This window comes from Astatotilapia calliptera, chromosome 3, assembly GCF_900246225.1.
Source record: "Astatotilapia calliptera chromosome 3, fAstCal1.2, whole genome shotgun sequence".
Classification (NCBI taxonomy): Eukaryota; Metazoa; Chordata; class Actinopteri; order Cichliformes; family Cichlidae; genus Astatotilapia; species Astatotilapia calliptera.
This window is the reverse complement of record NC_039304.1, coordinates 16,949,204-16,969,039: the sequence shown is the minus strand read 5'-3', so window position 1 is coordinate 16,969,039 and position 19,836 is coordinate 16,949,204. Positions and strand designations below refer to the sequence as shown.

General features: G+C 46.9%; 1 protein-coding gene across 3 annotated transcripts; it reads left to right on the top strand.

The window, feature by feature from the left end:
- The first annotated feature begins 1,127 nt into the window (after window positions 1-1,127).
- neurl4 (neuralized E3 ubiquitin protein ligase 4) lies at window positions 1,128-19,836 on the top strand. Of its 3 annotated transcripts, none has more exons than XM_026162089.1 (29): window positions 1,128-1,426; window positions 6,486-6,993; window positions 7,083-7,148; window positions 7,233-7,702; window positions 7,864-7,975; window positions 8,056-8,144; window positions 8,231-8,303; window positions 8,732-9,005; window positions 10,659-10,840; window positions 10,922-11,007; window positions 11,090-11,252; window positions 11,346-11,553; window positions 12,113-12,189; window positions 12,283-12,361; window positions 12,626-12,795; window positions 12,992-13,120; window positions 13,282-13,427; window positions 13,561-13,779; window positions 14,551-14,649; window positions 14,729-14,881; window positions 14,962-15,129; window positions 15,226-15,384; window positions 15,533-15,712; window positions 16,549-16,642; window positions 16,739-16,846; window positions 16,922-17,066; window positions 17,200-17,312; window positions 17,432-17,591; window positions 17,675-19,836. In XM_026162089.1, exons 1-29 carry the CDS (start codon window positions 1,211-1,213, stop codon window positions 17,877-17,879), a joined length of 4,851 nt encoding a protein of 1,616 aa, XP_026017874.1. In that variant the 5' UTR covers window positions 1,128-1,210; the 3' UTR covers window positions 17,880-19,836. The 3 variants fall into 3 exon arrangements, with proteins under 3 accessions (XP_026017874.1, XP_026017873.1, XP_026017875.1); XM_026162088.1 differs by having other exon boundaries at window positions 11,343-11,553; XM_026162090.1 differs by lacking the exon at window positions 1,128-1,426 and adding an exon at window positions 6,305-6,388 and having other exon boundaries at window positions 11,343-11,553.

Genomic DNA, 19,836 nt, shown 5'->3' with positions numbered 1-19,836 from the left:
CCAGTGTCCGGCAGCCTCGCCTCTGTCAGTGCGCCCCAGGGTGGCTGTGGCTACAATGTAGCTTGCCATCACCAGTGTGTGAATGTGTGTGTGAATGGGTGGATGACTAAATGTGTAAAGCGCTTTGGGGTCCTTAGGGACTAGTAAAGCACTATACAAATACAGGCCATTTACCATTTAAGAAGTCTCCAGGAATAGTTGTCCAGGCTTCCTGAAGGACATTTAAGGCTGCCTTTTGTCCTGTTCTATGTTAACATGATGGTCACCCACATTGATCATTTATCCAATCCTCTACTCTCGGCTGATTATCTATCAGCTCAAATACAGTCATTTATAACCCAGTTAGACCTCTTAGATCTTTTGCCACGAGGCTACCATCACTGAGTGTAGTCGATTTCCTTTAAAGCCAAATTTGAATTCTAATTTTCTTCAACTTACGTTCAGCCAGTCTTTTCACGCATGCCTCACAAGAACCCACTCGCTCTCGCCGAGTGACTGATCTTAGACATGAAAATTGCTCCCTCTAGTGGTTAATTAAACATAATGTAAAATTCATCAGAGACTTGTGTATGACGTCATCTATCCCATAAAATTAGATACACGGAAAAAGTCCAAATATTACTTATCAACTTTAAATTATGAAAGCAGAAAAGAAGAAAGATTAGAGAAAATATGAATGAAACGCTCAAGATCAGTTTCAGATAAAATGATGTCTGCTCGCTCGTTTCTGTATTCACTTATCGCTGCAAGAAGTCATCAAAATGTTATGTGCAGCTTTGAAATGAACTGGAAGATGTGAGAGGTCGGAGAACACAGACAGATAAATAGATTTATTTTCATTCAGAACATTATATACATTTGTTTCCCAAGACAGCATTAAAGTAGCAATAAATAGAATAAAAATATAATAACACCTATTAATATTTACCTAGAAAATCATATAATAATAAAAAAAAACATACATAAAGCGATAAAATGCGAACTGATAACGAACGTGACTCTAACTGTAGATAAAGTAGAAAGTTTTTAGCCCTCGAGCCAATAAAGGAGAAATAATCAAAAACAAGTGTACGACGAGGCTACGTTGAATGTAAAAACTTTAGCTTCTGAACCAAAGCGTTTATATAGACTTTAAAATGACGCCACGCTTTCAGTCATTAAAGCCTGAGGTGCGGTTGCTAAGGATTCCACACATCTGCCGGCTGCCATAATGTTACTGTCGCAAAGCCTCGCTGTCGTGAATACTGGCCGCCCACTGAAGATGGCGGCGGAGCTGCATCCGCGGAGCGGAAAGCTGATCGGCCTGTCCAACTCGAACCGAACCGCCCGTCGCAACCAGCCAGTCCAGGAGTTCAATCACGGCCTGGTGCTTAGCAAGGAGCCGCTGAGGGACCGGGATGTCTTCACCGTCCGCATTGACAAGAAGGTAAACAAACTGCAGGCCCGCTGCTGGCTCCTCTGAGCGTGTGTGAGGGCAGCGGGACGGGAGTGGAGCTGGAGGGACGAGCCGGGGGTCTGTGGCTGTCCACGGTCTAAAGCTATTGCTGCTGCTAAGGCGGCACACACAGGGCTTGACAGTAGCCGCAGTGTTTACCGCTCCTCAGGCTTTAATTAGATACACCTACAGAGACTGGGGAGGACCGCAGGGAGCTGATAAACAGCCCGCTGTGGGCTGGATGTGATAAACAAGTCTCTTAGCTAACGATAGCCCGCCCGTGTTGCCTTGGTGCCGTCAGATAGCCGTGCTAATGAGCCGCTAGCAGGCTGGCCGGGGCTAGCCTTTCTGGAAGGTGCTACGAGGGCTTTGTCTGGCGCTGACAGGGACCCGATATCGTTTTATCGCGTGAAAGGATCCCACCTAAGCCGGTAAGTGCGGTTCTTTTAGGGCTTGTTTTGAAGGATCGGTCGCCTGTCAGGCTGTCTGTCCGATGGCTAATAACACTGCAGTGTTCATATCGTAGTGACTCAGAGGCCATGTGTGAACAGTACACAGTGACTACACCGAGGCTGTTACCACTGTCATTAATATTAACCAGAGCCTGTGTGCTGAAAGCCTCAGCTCTGCAGCCTCCGCTCACCTCTGTGCGTATGCAAAGCGTCTGCAGACCGCTAGAACTGCTGCTCCAAAAGTGGCTGACTACTTCATGCTGTTACTCATTAATTACATGCACTCTTTCGGCTGACTTCACAACCATTTAAACACAAAATCACGGATATCACGTGTCTAACTTTACTAGACCTGCTGCTGTTAACTGTTTGCATCATCAAGTTAAGTACAGGTGATCTTTTTCCTTTCTTTTTCCTTCATTTCCAGTCAAAGTCCTGCCTCTCCTCAATCACAAGTACAAAGACAGCTTACAGCTACAGTTCGCATCCACTGATGAAGCTTAAACCAGTTTTTAATTGTGACTTTTTGCAGGTAGAGGTGGCCCAATGTTCTCTTTCCTTGAATTAGCATTTGAATTGCATTAAGAGTGCCTGTGCACAGTGTTTACATTTCAGTTGTGGAAAACCTTCTCCGTTGTAATGGCTTCTGTCTCTGCAGTTGGCCTCCCAGCGACGCTTGCCAACAACATGGCAGCATTGGAGTCAGTGCCAAAGCCAACTGCCCCCCCACACACACGAAATGACAGTGTGTCCAGCCGTCTAAAAGCATAGCGTGTGTGCACGTAAAGCATCTGGTTTAATAGCACCTGCTGCATGCTAGATAATTATGCATCCCTGGTGGAGCTCTCAGCCTGATAAAGGCTCTCATAAAAAGGCTCACGCCCTGTCTTTGCATGCATTGCCAGTCTGAAAATCAATAGTTTGACATCACGGAGCACCCGCTGGTATGACTCTTGAGTGCTGACGTCCAGGGTGGGGGGACGTAAACACATGAGGGGGAATGAAGTGATTTATTGGAACAGGACTCGGCAGGTGTTTTAGCATTTAAGGAACTGATATGATAGGATTCAGTGGAAGATTCAACTTGTGATATGGAATACTATGTCATGCATTTTGTATACTGGGAGTTACTTAAAGCTAAAATGATTAGCTGTGTTTTGTCTCGTGTGACAATATCAAGTTTTGAATTGTGCTTAATGGGATGAGTAGATCAATATAATTGGCACATTGATACTAATATCTACTTTGAAATGCCACTTTTCGTTTCTTGCTGTTACTGTTTAATTACGAGCTAACGCTAAAGTCATAGGTTTTCAAGTCTAACGTGTTTTAAAAGCACACAAATTCAGTAAATTGTGCCACTTTGTGTTCCTCAGTCATGCCGATCTGGCTGGAAAATTTTTATTTGCTCCCAAATAGGAGTTTGTTGTTGTGAGAATTCGCGCCGCAAAAGCTGAGCAGCTGCGTTTCCTCTCTCTAGCGGTGCTCCTCATAGGTGGTGCTTTTGAAATTGACAGGCTATGAACTTCTCTGTTTCCCTATGAAAGATGCTCTGTTGTCCCGCTTAGTGTGTATATTTGTAGCCTAGAATTATTAGTCTTTTTGAGTCGAGTCGAGTGAATGACCGGGAGGCAGACGCCCACAGGCTGCTGTTACGTAAGCGAGAGCGCGAGGGAAGGAGATGTCTGTCTCCTCCACACACACAGACCCGGTCAGCCTGAGCTACTTCCAGATTTGTTAACCCAGATACCCTGGCTGCAGTAGCACACTGCCTTAGATAGCACCTGCCACGGAGCTGAGGAAGAAGTGGGCAGGAGGAGGCTTACTGTAGTGTAAAAAGGACAAAAAAAAAAAAAGGTATTGATCCCGGGGAAAGTGTCTTTGGCACAGAAGTCAGCTGCAGAAAAACATCCCAGGAGCTGGAAGGGTTTCAGTGATATGGTCACGGTTATCTCTTACACTGGAGTCCTAATGGGGGTGGGGGTGGGTTATGACTGAGCATAAAACTGAGGCTTTTATCCACCGCTGAGGTTTTTGTCAGATACCTTTCTCCTTGAGCAGCAGGTGGAGTGCAGCCAGCCAGGAGTCGACTCCTCTTCAAGACGACGGGGGTTCGCATCTCCTGCGCTCAAGTGTTTTTAATCAAGACTTAAACATCAACGCCAGCTGCTGTTTACATTTTCCTTTTTCTGCTGCAGTCTCTCGTCCACGTTGTGGAGGTTAAACAAAAACGAACAATAGAATTCATCTCGGCAGATCAATAAAGTATCTCGTTGTCGTCAGCTTATGGTGAGCTTCGTGTTACCGGGAAGAAACAGATGCCTCGGGCTGCCTGTTAGGCGATATGAGGCCAATGTCGTGCAAAGGCACGAGGAATTTTTGCTGTGAAACGGGGACCAACTGCGCCATGAGTTTAGGGGATGGTGAGATCGCTGAGCTGAAGCTCAGGTGTTTGTTTTCTTCGAACGGGTTTAATCATTACACCTGGACCACAGAGCCGTCTGTGCTCTCTGCGGCTCCACTTCTTTTTATTATTTCAGTCATAAAACGGAGGAAAGCATTAGCTATGACCTCATAGTGAGAAGATCCTGAGCTTGTACCTGATTCAACTCTGTTCCTGCCTTGCATAATCTGCCTTCAAAAGCTTGTAAAAAAAATTTCCTGCCCCTGTGCCATATTTATATTATAAATCCCAAAAAACTGCCAGCACGTTGGTGTACAAGTATACACTTAATGGGTAATAAAAAGACAAAAACATATAAACAAAACCCCTCACCCGTAACACAGCAGATAGTTGCCCCTCCCCGATCCAGAGGTTTCTTCCTGTCAAAAGGGAATTTTTCCTTCCTACAGTCGCCAAGTGTCTGATCATACGGGGTCATCTGATTGTTGACATTTCTCTAGATTATTGTAGGTAGGGCTGTGTGATATGACCAAAATCTCATATAACATGAGATATAAGAATTCTATCGTCCGATAACGATATAAATCACACAAATGTAACATTTTCTGTAAATTCTGTGAATCTCCGGCAGCTCGACTTGCGAGAAGTGTTTCCAGCTGCTCATGTAGCTGGAGTCGAGTGTTTTAACTGATGCATGAAACGATAGATTTTTAGACATAAGTTGTAACGGCGACGTTTTCTTTGTGAGTATTTATTACACAGCGTGCTGCGGGGAAAAGCCTGTTCTAACGTTTGAGTCTAAGGCTTATTTTTTAGCACCTGGCGGCTCTTTTTTTACTTCTCATCCGTAAATAATCTGCTCTTTCACGTGATTAAGTTTATTTTGAAAAGTCTCAACAGGATCTTGAGCTTTATTGTGAAAGGTTTATGTGGAACATAAACAAGCAGACACGCGATGGTTTTAGCGTAGTTGTTGCTAACCACAACGGATAAAAACAGGCGCTTGTCCGTCCATAGTGTGGTTATATTAAATATAAGAGAAAGAGAGAACTTTAAGAAATTAATATAGCCACTACAGTGACCATCAAAACGATGAAAAAATATTTCCGTAAACAGTTTATTTTGCGACACCACGAAACAAACGATAGCGTAAAATGAAACATAGACGTTTTTATATCGTCATCCGATATATATCGTTATATCGAACAGCCCTAATTGTAGGGTCCATAAAGCACCTTGGGGCGACTGCTGTTGTTATTGAATATAGAATTGAATTGAATTATTTACATACTAGCAATATTTCGTTACCTAAATAATCTTCCGATTGCTGTCAGTGCCGCTGTATCATAGCAGCCCTAATCTGCACACACACTGCAACATGTATCATTTCAACTGTGCTTTTTGTCATCAAGCTAATGGGACATCAGACAGATGACAAATTGGACAATATGTAGGGACAAAGCTGATTACGTCCTTCTGATGTCGTGGTCAGTTGCAAGTTGTTATTTAATTTTTTTCCCTCTTCTGTTTGATCTAAATATAGAGCAGGATGTGTGAAACTCACCCTTCAGTATCAAAATGTATTTAACTCCCATCTTGGCAGTAAGACACCGGTATCATAACAGTGATCTAATGCAGCACTGGTGGTTCAGTGAGTTTTCTTCCAAGTTCATGTTCGTGCTGTTAAACATGACAGTGCAGCGACAGAGTTACTGTCAACTAATCTCTGACAAATTTTCATATTCTTCTACGCTCGCACTGTCCCGCTTTATTCTCAAAGGAGCGCTGCCTGAGCTGTGCTCGTCACCGGCAGATCGACTAAAAATAACAGCGGCGGATCATACACGACACGCCCTTTGTTTTCCATAGATATCTACTTGCAGTTTTTAGCACAGAGCTTCACTTTTTTAAGAGTAACTCCCACGGCACAACACAGCTCCACTCGGAGTCAGAGAAAAAATAATAATAATACATTTTTACTACTTCTGTGCTTTTTCTCAATATTTGCTGTCGACTTCACAAAGCTACATGGCTCTGACGTTATTTTTGAGCGTTTTTAAATGTTTTGCTAAATGTGGGACAAAGACTCGGTCTATGGTAAGGTGTAAAATCCATACTTTGTTGTCTTTTGCTTTTTTAAAAATGGATCTTTAATTAGGAGAAAGGTTAAAGGTCACACTGTGTCTCCTTTCAGGTGAACTCGTGGAGCGGTTCCATCGAAATCGGCGTGACGGCCCTGGACCCCGCCGCTCTGGACTTCCCCAGCAGCGCCACGGGCCTTAAGGGCGGCTCCTGGATCGTGTCGGGCTGCTCGGTGCTACGCGACGGCCGCTCCGTCCTGGAGGAGTATGGCCGCGACCTGGACCAGCTAGCTGAGGGCGACCGCGTGGGCATTCAGCGCAGCTCCCGCGGAGAGCTCCACCTCTGGGTTAACGGGCAGGACTGCGGCGCGGCCGCAAGCGGCCTGCCACCCAAGCTGTGGGCGGTGGTGGACCTGTACGGGAAGTGCACGCAAGTGACAGTTGTGAGTTGCGAGCCGCCACCGCCCTCTGCGGAAAGAGAGAGCGAGACATTAGAGCGGGAGGAGGAGGAGGAGGATGAGGAGGAGGAAGAGGTGCTAGTGTGTGGGGGTCGGGAGGACGCGGGGATCGCGGCACTGATGAATGTGACAGCAATGAATGGAATGATGAATGGAGATGAAGGTAAGAAGCCTTTGCTCTTTATCGCTACGGTTCTTTTTCCTTCTCTGTCTGTTGGACTGCGCTGATCTGCTGTCTCCTATCTCTGCCAGTGCCTGAGCTTAGATGCAGTCACAATAGACCAGACAAGTTCCTCAACAACCTGGAGCCCGATGCTGGTAAGAACATGCCCCCCAGAACCATCAGCGGACACTTTCCAGCTGGACTGGCGCTCACAGCTATTCTCTTCACGTGTCTTTCAGTTCTGACGGAGCACCAGCTCTTTGACGTGTTCAACAACGCAATAGTGTCCTTTTACCGCTCCGAAGATGAGGGTGGAGGGGAGGATGGCGGAGGCGGCGGTGGTGGTGGAGGGGGAGGAGCAGCAGGAGGAGGAAATACAGGAAGCGACTCCTCTTCCAGAAATGACAGAGGGAGCAGCAGCGGAGGAATGAACAGCGACAGCGGGACGGGGACGACAGGAGGAGGAGCGGGAAGTGCCGGGGACAGTGGAAATTCTAACAGCAGCCCTGCTGGTAATGGAGGCGTGGGGCCGGGAGCGCTGACAGGCGCGATGACCACCAACGACGCGCTGCTGTTCCACGAGAAGTGCGGCACGCTGATCAAACTGAGCAACAACAACAAGACGGCGGAGCGGAGGAGACCGCTGGACGAGTTCAACAACGGCGTGGTGATGACCAACCGGCCGCTCCGACACAATGAGATGTTTGAGGTGCGTGCACGTATTTGATACAAAGATTTGCACATTAACCGGAAGTAGCACAAGGACGTGACAGCAGCATTAAGGGTTTATGAAAGTGCAATAAAATCTTTGGTTGACATTAAAATCAATGAATAATTGTGACAGATAATCATAATACTCTCTGCTATCAGATCCGTATCGATAAGCTGGTGGACAAGTGGTCAGGCTCAATAGAGATAGGTGTGACCACACACAACCCCAACAACCTGGACTATCCTGCAACTATGACCAATCTGCGCTCAGGTAAGGCACGAGTAATGACACGGGGAAGTCTGTTTGTCTGCGGCAAATTACAAGGTGCTGATTGTTTCTGCTTCTTTAAGGTACAATCATGATGAGCGGCTGTGGGATATTAACCAACGGAAAAGGAACCCGCAGGGAATACTGTGAATTCAGCCTCGATGAACTTCAGGTGAAGCACGTGAACACACGCGTAAACATCTCATTTAGTCTTTTTCTGGTAAATCTGACTTTACTTTCTCCGTTATCGACTTTTAGGAGGGAGATCACATAGGGTTGATGCGCAAAGCCAGTGGAGCGCTTCATTTTTACATCAATGGCATCGATCAAGGTGAGACGGATCACAGCCTTTGATGAGGAGACAGAAGTCCGGTCCAGGACTTTGAAGCTGCAGGCGCAATATGGTGGTTATGAATGAGTGAGAGATGTAGCCAGTAACCACAAAGCAGTTCATCTGGTGCTGGAGATTTCTTTTAGTTATTTACACCGATCAAGGATAACATTTTGACCACCTGCCTCGTATTGTGTTAGCCCGTGCCACGATGAAGAGATAATCAGTGTTATTTACTTCACCTGTCAGTAGCCATAATGTTATGCCTGATCGATGTAAATATGTTTTAGCTCCTGTGTTATTCTCGGCTGTTCATTTCTGTATCTGCACATGTATTAAGATGTGTCTGAAGATGTAATCGTAGAATACACACTTGGATGAAGTATTGAGTGTAAAGAATTTTACTGTTCTTGCTTTGTTTCTCCCAGGCGTCGCAGCAGCTCAGACCCCCAACGTGGTTTACGGCGTGGTCGACCTCTACGGCATGGCTGTCAAAGTCACGATAGTCCACAACCACAATCACAGCGACCGCCTCAGACGCAACAACGCCATCATGAGAGCGCTGTCCCCCGACGTGGGCCGACCCCGGACAACTCTCTCCGTCACCCCGGACGCAGAGCTGCCCGACCGTCTGCTCTTTCACCCCAACTGTGGTCAGAAGGCCGCCATCATCAGCGATGGCAGGACGGCGCTGCGACCTCAGTGAGTTGTCCTTTCTGCTACTTCATGTTAACCTCGTGATCTGAAAATACTTGTTACGGGTAATGCACACAACTACACCGCGTTCCAAATTATTATGCAAATGATACGTTTCTCTGATTTTCCTACATAGTTGATTCAAATGACAGCATCATTTTCAAGTCATCAAGCATTAGAGTACAATTCAAATGTCTTAACAGGTCAAGTTACATATTAACATGGGACCCCTTATTTGATAGCAGTTCACAGTTCTTGCACTCATGGAACTTGTGAGTTTTTGGAGAGTTTCTGCTTGAATGTCTTTGCAGGATGTCAGCCTCCCAGAGCTGCTGTTTGGATGTGAACTGCCTCCCACCCTCATAGTTTTTGCTTGAGGATGCTCCAAAGGTTCTCAATAGGATTGAGGTTAGGGGAGGATGGGGGCCACACCATGAGTTCCTCTCCTTTTATGCCGATAGCAGCCAATGATGCAGAGGTATTCCTTGCAGCATGAGATGGTGCATTGTCTTACATGAAGATGATTTTGTTGCGGAAAGCACGGTTCTTCTTTTTCTACCGTGGAAGAAAGTGGTCAGTCAGAAAAGCCACATCCTTTGCAGAGGCCATTTCCACACCTTCAGGGACCCTAAAGCGCCGACCAGCTCTCTCCCCGTGATTCCGGCTCAAAACTTGACTCCACCACCTCCTTGCTGATGTCACAGCCTTGTTGGGACATGTTGGCTGTCCATCAACCGTCCACCAACCGTCCACCGCTGCATCCACCGCTGCATCCATCTGGACCATCCAGGGTTGAATGGCACTCATCTGTGAACAAGACTGTTTGAAAACTAGTCTTCATGTAGTTCTGGGCCCACTGCAGCCGTTTCTGCTGTGAGCATTGGTTAGGGGTGGCCGAATAGAAGGTTTATGCACAACAGCAAGTCTCTGGAGGGTCCTACACCTTGATGTTCGCAGGGCTCCAGAGGAACCAGCAGCTTCAAATATCTGTTTGCTGCTTTGTAATGGCCTTTTAGCAGCTGCCCCCCTAGTCTGATGTATTTGTCTGGCAGAAACCTTCCACATTGTCCCTTTATCCACACCAACCCATGTGTGCTCTGACTTAGGCACAAATCTCCTAACATTATGCTGATCACGCTTAAGTTTTGGTGAAATATCTAAAGTTTTCATTACGTGTCCGAGTCATTCAACTATTTCACGCTTTTCAGCAGCAGAGAGATCCTTTTCTTTCCCATATTGCTTGAAAATGCTGGTCTGCTTAATAATGTGGAACATCCTTCTTTAGTGGTTTTTCCTTTAATTGTTCTCAAACCAATGTGTCCGAGATTGATTTCAGTGATCCAAAGAGCCCTGAGACACAATTCCATACATGAGTTTAATTGACAAACAACTTATTTAATCTTTATGCCACTTAAACACAATTTGCATAATAATTTGGAACGTGGTGTAAATATGTTCTTGCGGCTCAATATTTTTAGTGTTTACTCATCTTCACACTAATCTTTGCTGCAAAAGCTCCTAAAACCTCTGAACAACACGCAGATTACCTGCTTGTCCTCTGCTGTATTTTTCATAAGTACTTGTGAAGAAAGTTGATATAGTACTGCAGTATTTCAATCACAGAACAGTGATGGAGTGTAAACAGTGCCGCTTTTACAGCGCCACTGACGACTTCAATCACGGCGTGGTCCTGAGCAGCCGGCCGCTGCGCTCCAATGAGGTGTTCCAGGTTCGCATAGACAAAATGGTGGACAAGTGGGCGGGTTCCATTGAAATAGGCGTCACAACGCACAACCCCGCCTACCTGCAGCTGCCCTCCACCATGACAAACCTGCGCTCAGGTGAGATGAGATGGAGCAGCTTTTGTAGTTTGGATAACTTGCTGCGCCGGGGTTACTGATCCCACTGGGGATGTTTTCCAGGGACGTGGATGATGACGGGGAACGGTGTTATGCACAACGGAACGACTATACTGGATGAGTATGGACACAACCTGGACCGACTCAAGGTTAGTGGTAATAATGTTTGTTTTTATTACTATTTTAAACATGACTGTTTGTTTTGTTTTTAATGCATTGTTCTCGTTCCAGGCCGGTGACACAGTCGGTGTGGTGCGTAAAGAAGATGGCAGCCTTCATTTCTTTGTGAACGGCGTGGCTCAGGGCCCGGCAGCTTGGAATGTCCCCCCCAGCGTCTATGCCGTGGTGGATCTCTACGGCCAGGCTGCACAGGCCACCATCATGGACGACATGGGTAAGACAGGAGAGCACGAGAACTAAGAAATGTCTTTAAAAAGAAAATATTATCATCAGAGTTATTTTTCTCTGCTTCTTTCTCTTTCAGTAGACCTCCCTCCTCTTCCAGAGGACAGCTCCGAGGGACCCACAGCCATGTCCCCTGGGAGTCCTTGCTCAGTAGGCGGAGCCACCACAACCACTGACTTGCGTTTCCACCACCTACATGGCACCAATGCTGTCATCACCAACGGGGGACGCACCGCCCTGCGTCAGAACTGCCGCAGCGAGTTCAACGATGCTATTGTCATCTCCAACAGGTGAAACACGTGACGTCAAAGTGACCTGTAGTGACTCTTAATCCATCCATGGAAGATTGTGCTTTATATAAAAAAATAAATCTTAATCCTGCAATCTTCCTAACAGCCAGCAGGGGGCAGCACCCGTTTGATTATATAGAAGTTTATAAGGAAATCGCTTTGCTCCTCTCTTGATCTTTGACCTCATAACAAAACATTTCTCACTCTCAATCACTAGTTTTCTGTTTTGTTCAACAAAACGTGCACATTTTGTAAATTATCAACCCAGCAAGAGTTAAAAAGACAGTAGAGCCATGTTGGTTTAGTGTGGGGCTCCTGTATGAGTGTGCGGCGTCTCTAGGTTTGTCCACCACTTGTCACATCTGGTTTCAAAACACCAAGATGAAACCAGTGATGGCGCTGTCCATCTTCTTATACAGTCTATGCTTAAAGACTATCCACCTCTTATTCACAGGAGATGGGCGGTGTCACCATGTTTGATTTGCTCATTAGGTGAAGGTGTAAAGCGTTTCTCTGTGGAGCCGCTAACATTCCTCTGTCATGTCTTAAACTGCTGCAGGTGCCTTCGGGACGGAGAGCTGTTTGAAATCGTGATCCAGAAGATGGTGGACCGCTGGTCGGGTTCGATAGAAGCCGGTGAGATGTTTGCCATGTGTCCAGCAGCAGGTCACTTCACACTAGAGCAGCAAAAAAACAAAAGTGTTCCTCTCCTCGTCTTCCCGTGTTTAGGAGTGACAGCCATCAGACCAGAGGAGCTGGAGTTTCCAAACACCATGACAGACATCGACTATGACACGTGGATGCTCAGGTACTGATGCTGTATGCCAATGTGATGTCATCTTGAAACTAATGTCTGTGCTTTATTAAGAAGGACTCAGTGTATGTGTGCTCAGCATGACCAATGCAGATGTGCACGTTCCCAGTTGTCTCTTTTTAACCTATTAAAACTGGTGTACAGAGAAGATAATTGTTGGAAAGTCAAAATATTTTTCCAGAACTTTTTTTGTGGAAAAATGTAAAATTTTGGTTTCAACCGAGAACATTTTTTTTTCCCTTTCTGCTTTCCTCGCAGTGGGACGGCCATCATGCAGGATGGCAACACAATGCGCAACAACTACGGCTGCGATCTGGACTCCCTGACGACGGGCTCGCGGATCGGGATGATGCGCTCAGCCAGCGGAGACCTCCACTATTATATCAACGGTGTCGACCAAGGTGTCGCCTGCTCTGGCCTCCCATCAGGTAGGAAATTGTACGAGTTGGAGGACTTGACTGAAGCAACACATACCACTACTACTTCCTCTAAATCAGCCACGCTTTCCCTCTGCACATCCAAACCATACATACTTGCTTCTGCTGCCTTTCATTCTGCCACAGGGTTGAGATGGATTATGGTAAAGGAGTCAGATTAACAGATGTGTGTGTCTGACTCTTTCAGAGGTGTATGCTGTGATCGATCTGTACGGTCAGTGCGTTCAGGTGTCCATCACCAGCTCATCGGGCCCGCTGGACAACAGCCTCTGTACCAGCAACGTCACAGAGAAGAGCTTCCCCATCCACTCACCAGGTAAATGTCAGGATCCTTACTTAGTACCAAAAGCAAAATGAGTAGAAATGACGGGTGGTTCAAGAGTTTTGCACAGCACTGCATATTTCAAAATGGAAGAAAAAGACGAAACTATGTTCTCAGAGTCTGATGTGTTTGTTCTTCATTCCGTGTGATTGCAGTGGCAGGTGTTGCCCACCGGCTCCACAGCAAACACGGTAAGAACGTGGTGCTGCTCGGCGAGGGCTGCCAGGCCGTCCGAGTCGGAGGTTACGCTCACGGCATCGCGTTCAGCGCAAAGGAGCTCAAAACGGATGAGCTGTTTGAGGTGAGGAAGAGGTCACGGTGACCAGATATTTCAGAGATGGCGGGCCTGATTTGCAACATTTGAAATGCTTAAAAGTAGAAAGGAAAGGTTTGAGTTCTGCATTTAATCCTCTCCTGCTCCTCTCTCCCTGCAGGTGAGGATAGATGAGGTGGATGAGCAGTGGTGCGGATCGCTGCATATCGGCCTGACCACGCTGGCTCCTCTGGAGCTGCCATCCTGCCCGCTGTCAGGTCTCTCCCCCTCCCTCCCGCAGCTCCGCACCAAGGTCACCTGGCTGCTCTGCGGCTCCGAGGTCCGTCGCAACGGCGTGCTGCAGCGGCAGAACTACGGCTGCTCACTGGACCGGCTGATGGTAAGCCACGCACACACCCCCTCCTCCCCCGCCGGCTCTCTGAGCTGTGCACCGAAGCTCTTCACGGATACCTGTAAGCGGCGCTTCAAGTAACTCATTAAATTTTAAGGATTTAGTTGAAGATCAAATTAAAGACCCTTAAACCTGTTGACTTAAGAGATTCTCACAGCCTTTCAGAGAAGCTTAGAAGAATCTGCTTCTTTGTCTCCTGCACGCTCACATTTTTGTCTTTTTTATTTTGTGTTTTGTTTTTTTTAAAATTGGAGAACCACTTTTTAAAAATACAAATTTTAAAGGCACCGTCTAAATAGCTGGATCGAGGGCTTCTCACTGTTCACTGATGATTAATATTTAACATTATCTGTCCATCATTTGAAGTTGACCCCAGGGTATAAAAACCTGCAGACTTAAACACGAGCACCCACGCTCTTAATCTTCAAGTTAAAATGCAAATCCTGAATAGTTTGGAGCTGAATACTAATCGGCTTACTCCATCAGTCTTCGGGCTTTTTGATTTAAATATTGATTCATTTTCTTAATGCAGAGAAATGCTGTGATTCCTTTGTGTTGTTTATCTGCTGTGGCTGAATAAAGCTTTAAAACAGAGCGGAAACTAATGTTTTGAGACTTTTTCTAAATGTCTCTTATCTTTGAAAAGCATTGAAGCTAAAAACCAGACGAACAGCAGCAGTGTGTCATCGCCGCACGTCACTCGGAGGTGTTAATTGTGTCGTGACACAGGCGGCGTTAAACCCGGATTTGTGTTTTCAGGTTGGGAACCGCGTCGGAGTGAAGAGGTGCAACGACGACACCATGCACATCTTCATCGACGGAGAAGACATGGGGCCCGCCGCGACAGCCGTAGCTAAGGTAACCACCGCTCACTCTGACTCTCATCAGTGATGTCGGTCTGCGATGCCACTCAGCGCCTCTTTCTTGCTCCTTGCAGAACGTTTATGGAGTTTTGGACCTGTACGGGCGGATAACGGCGGCGTCCATCGTCAGCTCCTCGCTAACGGAGGACGTGGAGAGCGTTAAGGCGCCCTCGCTCTCCTCAGACAGCTGCAGCGAGGGCGAGGAGGACAGCACTCCCGTCAGAGAGGTATGAAGGATATTTAAGAGGTACCCTCCGCCTGTTCCGATTTTTAGAGAGAAAGTCTGACTCTCTGTTGCCATCTTCAGGCCGAGAGCGAACCGTGCGTGCTGGTGCCCACTGTCATGGCATTCCTGGAGAATCACGGCAAAAACATCCAGCTGTCCAATCAGAACCTGACAGCAGCCAGAGTGTCGAGCTACAACCAGGGCCTGCTGGTCACCGCCCAGCCGCTGGCTCGTCAGCAGCTGTTCCAGGTGAGAGTAAGGCTTAACGTAATCCTTCGGATCCTCCGAGCGATCGCTTCGATTTCGGGGGTACCGTCTTAAACCATCGCTGTTTTTGCCCACCAGTTTCACATCGACCGTCTGAACCCGTCATGGACGTCGTCGCTGTCTTTAGGGGTGATTGGTCACTCCCCCGACCGGCTCAACTTCCCCTCCACGGCGTGCTGTCTGAAGCGCTCAGCCTGGCTCCTGCAGCGAGACTCTGTCTTCCACAACTCCCTGAAGGTGTGCACTGAGATCACACAGATCTGTCATCGGGGAGGATATTGATTTATTTTTTTCTGTCTTACATGAGAGAGTCTGTTCGCACTGACCCTCAAATTTGACTTCCTTCACTTTCACTGCTTCACTTGTCTCCCCCTCTTTTTTCCAGATATGTGAGAACTACGGTCCTAACCTGGATACGTGTCCAGAGGGGACGGCGTTGGGTCTGCTGGTGGACGCCAACAGTTGTCTCCACCTTTATGTCAACGGCATGGACCAGGGCGTGGCGGCCCAGGACATCCCTTCTCCCTGTTACCCCTTCATAGACCTCTACGGCCAGTGTGAACAGGTTTGCGCACACATTAGTGCATGTTTTGCATAAAAATCCAGAAATGATTTGTAGAAGAAAACAAAGAGCCGACTAACATTAAAAAGAACATGAAAGTGTAAGCTGAGAGTGGATTTGTTTTTATCATGTTTAATGAACTTTTAAGTCCAAAAACAGACCAGAGACTTCATTTCTGTCACATTTGAAGATTGCCAAAGTTTAGGGGTACGGAAAGCCAAAAGGGTCATAGCAAACCATCAGGTGGCAGCACAGTTAGCAGTGTCACCTTTCTGTGTGGAGTTTGCATGTTCCCCCCACAGCCTAAAGACATGCAGTGAGGTTAATTAGTGATTCTAAATTGGCTGTAGGTGTGAATGTGAGTGGGACTGGTTGTTGCTGTGTACCTGTCTTAATAGATTTCCATCAGGTGTTACATGTGCTACCTCGTCGGGGTTTTTCTTGGGCCCACAGGGGTCTGCATATAGTTAAAGCAGTGAGCCTTTGTTACTTAACAGAGGTGCATTTTCACGTATTTTAGGCTTTAGTTCATTAAACCTTACTTCATGAATCCTCCTCCTTTATGAAAAGCCTCTTGGCCACTGAAACCATGAATTAAATATAATAGAGAAGTTTGAGCACAGTGTTGACGTCACTACAGAACCAGAGCATCTACAAGCTTTTATTAGATACCCACGTGTGATGAGCGATGGCACTGAAACAGACCCTGTGCGTCTTTTAGGTTTGTGCAGCTCTTCCAGCTGCTACCTTTAGACCTTCGTGTAGCTGAAAGCTGTGAATACAGTTAGTGTGTGGACTGTGAGGCAGCATGTTTATCATATGTCATGTGCTGACGGCAGGTTACAATAGTCACCAACAACGTGCCAGCTGTGGGTGGAGAAAGTGGTGAGACCCGCTGTCAGGGCGACATGGAGAAGGCAGACATGGTTGATGGTACGAAGCTGACTTTTTTTCTTTCTTTTTTTTTAAATATTCAAAGTGCTGAGGCCGTCAGATTGATCAGTTTTGCCTCCTTTTCTTTCACAACAGGAATCAAAGAGAGTGTGTGCTGGACGCCGCCTCCAGAGGTCAACCCCAATAAGACCTGCGAGTACCAGGCGCTGTGCTCGCGCTTTAAGGACATGCTCACGTTACCAGGTGGGTGCTTCATCTTTCAGCTTTTCTTCCCGAGACTTCATCTGGATCTAAAACGCAGCGTCTCTGTTTATTAAGATGGATACTTCAGTGAAGATGCAAAGTACAACCTGTGCTACTGTGAGTCCTGCCACAAACTCCGGGGGGACGAGGCGTATTACAAGAGAGGAGAGCCGCCCCGGGACTACGCCCTGCCCTTTGGGTGGTGCCACTTTGGCCTCAGGTAAGAAGACGGCCTCAAGCTGAGCAGCGATGACATCACTATCCGTTTGACCTGAAACTAGCGAGGGAGTCCACGTTAATCCGTTCAGCTTGCTTTGTGTTTGCGTCAGTAACACACTGTCACATCTGTACAGGATGAAGTCCCACTGTGAGGTTTCCAATGCACTGAAGAAGTGGCACATCGCGTACCACGGCACCAGCGTGGGAGCTCTGCGACACACGCTGGACCACAGCCAGCTGTTGCCGGGTAGAGAAATCACCGGCACGCCTTTTCTGTATTCACACGACGACTCCAAACACACGCGAGTTGTTTAAGGAAACACCTTAAAGCAGCTAAAACAACATTTTGACGCTTTGTCTCCACAGGGATGTCGTCCATCTTCTCGGTGTCTCCAGCGAAGGTGGAAGGGCCGAACGGCTACAGCGAGCCGGAGGAGAACAGCGCCCCCGGCAGGGAGGTGCCCAGGGTGCGACTCTCCCCCACCATGCGCTACTCTGGCTTGGAGATCTTTGCTCCCAAAGTGCAGTAAGTCACATCTGCCTGTTTTATGAGTGCTAACAGGAAGTGAGGTGGCTTTTTGTACTAACAGCGCACTTCTCCTCACGCAGATTTCGGGACCCCCGTTCTCACCGCTGCCACCAGGCTCAGGTGGGATTCCAGGTGTGCGTGCGCCCGGGCTCCTACAAGGTGGGACCCCCGACGCTCGGCCACAGTGAGCCCCTGGACCCTCGCTTCAGCAACTCCGAGATCGAGTGGATCACCAAGGAGCAGGGCGGCACGCTCCTCTACGGACTGCTCGTTCGGATCGAGTGAACGGAGCAATGAAGGAAGAATTTGGGTGGAGGCGGGGTAGCTCCACACGGCACTCCTAGTACTTTTCGAACAGAAGAAAAACTTGACAACCAAATCCAGCCCTGCCTTGAGCGAGAGACTCCTCTGGAATCCAGCTGTTCCTGCTGTGGAGTGTTGACACTTCAGCATCTTTGATTTAGTTTCGTTCCTTTCGCTCTCGGACTCTTTTAGCGGCGCCGCGGCGGTTTCAAAGGACAGACACTGCCTGCACTTTATGTTTCAGACACTCGTGGGCGATTTTTAAACTTCTCATCCACACAAAGCATTTGTTCATCCGCTGTAGGGGTTTTTTTTTTAATCATTTTTATTACACTTTTCTTTTTCTTCTTTCTTTCCCGGAGCCTCACAAACGGCTTCTCTTTTTGGCACTTACTTTTAACACTGTGCTGGTCAGTGTTTTACTTTGGGAGGAGCTGCACTCCTGCCAGTCTGCACGTTAACAAACTGTCACCTAAAAACACAAATGTGGGTAAAAAAGAAGAAAAACAAAACGAGGAGAGTGAGGATGTTTTCACACACAGACAAAAAAGAAGACACACTTGAATCTGGAGGGATTTTAAAACTGGAGTGGGTGGGTTGGGGGGGCTTGTTTACACATGTACCACTGTATGTTGCTGTCCTCTTCATGTCTCCACATTAGCAGTTTGGCTTTTTTGTTTGTTTTTAAATCAGCCCCGTTTGCAGTCTTGTCCAGCATCACTTCTTTATCGAATGGGAAAACAAGTTAGGACCTGGGACCTGCCCCCGCTGCACGTTTGGGATTGTCAAAGTGCAGGTGATGAATGATAACTAACGCTCCAGCCTTACAAGTTAAGGAGATATGAAATATTTTAAGATACTGTAGAATTAAACACAAGTTTATAGTACACTGTTTAATTTAAAGAAATTACAAGCTTATTAGCATCTTTTTTTTTGCTTAGATTTTACCTTTCACACCTGTATAATGATTATGAAGCTACAGCGAGCCCCTTTTAAACCTCTCCCACATGGTTCCCTGTGATACCTCACCTCATTTTAAAGGTTTTCAGACAGTATTTTTTGAGTTTAAGGTTTACAAGAGAAAGGGATGAAAATGTGGATGAAGTCGTAGGTTTAACAGCACCCGTAGCACACAGATGCTCTCCAGGTTCCTCTGGAAGTGCATCTCTCACTGTTGCTGTTGTTGTCAGCGATGGCCTGAGAGAAAACGGTAACTTCAGGATGCTTCCTCTAGAGAAGCATCCTGAATCAGTGCCACTGCTCTCTATTCTTTAGTGCTTGTGCGGTTTAAACAGACCAGCGTGAGAGGACGTTAATTACCAAGCTTCAGAGGACGCGGTAGCTTTGGAGAGTCCTACAGGCTGACTGTATCTTCATGTGAAAACGCACATTTCCCCAGATGTTTAGCTTCTTCTTCTAAAGGTCAGCGAAATGGACTCACACCAAAAAAGGTGTGACCACCCTTTCATCCTTTCAGTTTACACTCGATCCACCCCCGGGAGCAGAGTCCGTGTCCCCGCGACCTACGTCCAGGTGTTTACACGTGAATGTTTCTTCATGATTTACACTCTGTGTCAAACGTTTATGCTCAACATCCACCTTGACTGCATGTCAGCTTCCCACTCTTCAGTTCAGTTTCCAACATTTCTTTCATTTAAAGAGCCAAACTCACTTCACGATCGAAGCTCGCTCACCTTCTATAAAAGCAGCTGTGACGGGGAATCTTAAGAGGAAAAGAAAAACACTTCCAATCAAAAATGTGAAAACAATAAAGTTATTAAGTGGGTTTATTTATGGCCCAGTGCTGCTTTGTACAATTTAATTTGTATTTTTTGGGGGGGTTATTTCTGTTTTCTGTATGTCGCGTTGTACAGGCTGTTACATAACAGATCATATCTTCCTGATTTATAAAAAATAAAACTGACAGACAGTATGCACA

Excerpts from the sequence above, each read along its gene's own strand:
- neurl4 (XM_026162088.1), top strand. The coding sequence starts at position 1,211 with ATGTTACTGTCGCAAAGCCTCGCTGTCGTGAATACTGGCCGCCCACTG. Across the intron at positions 8,304-8,731 it reads CATCAATGGCATCGATCAAG|GCGTCGCAGCAGCTCAGACC; the intron begins GTGAGACGGATC and ends TGTTTCTCCCAG. Across the intron at positions 14,882-14,961 it reads ACAGCACTCCCGTCAGAGAG|GCCGAGAGCGAACCGTGCGT; the intron begins GTATGAAGGATA and ends TGCCATCTTCAG.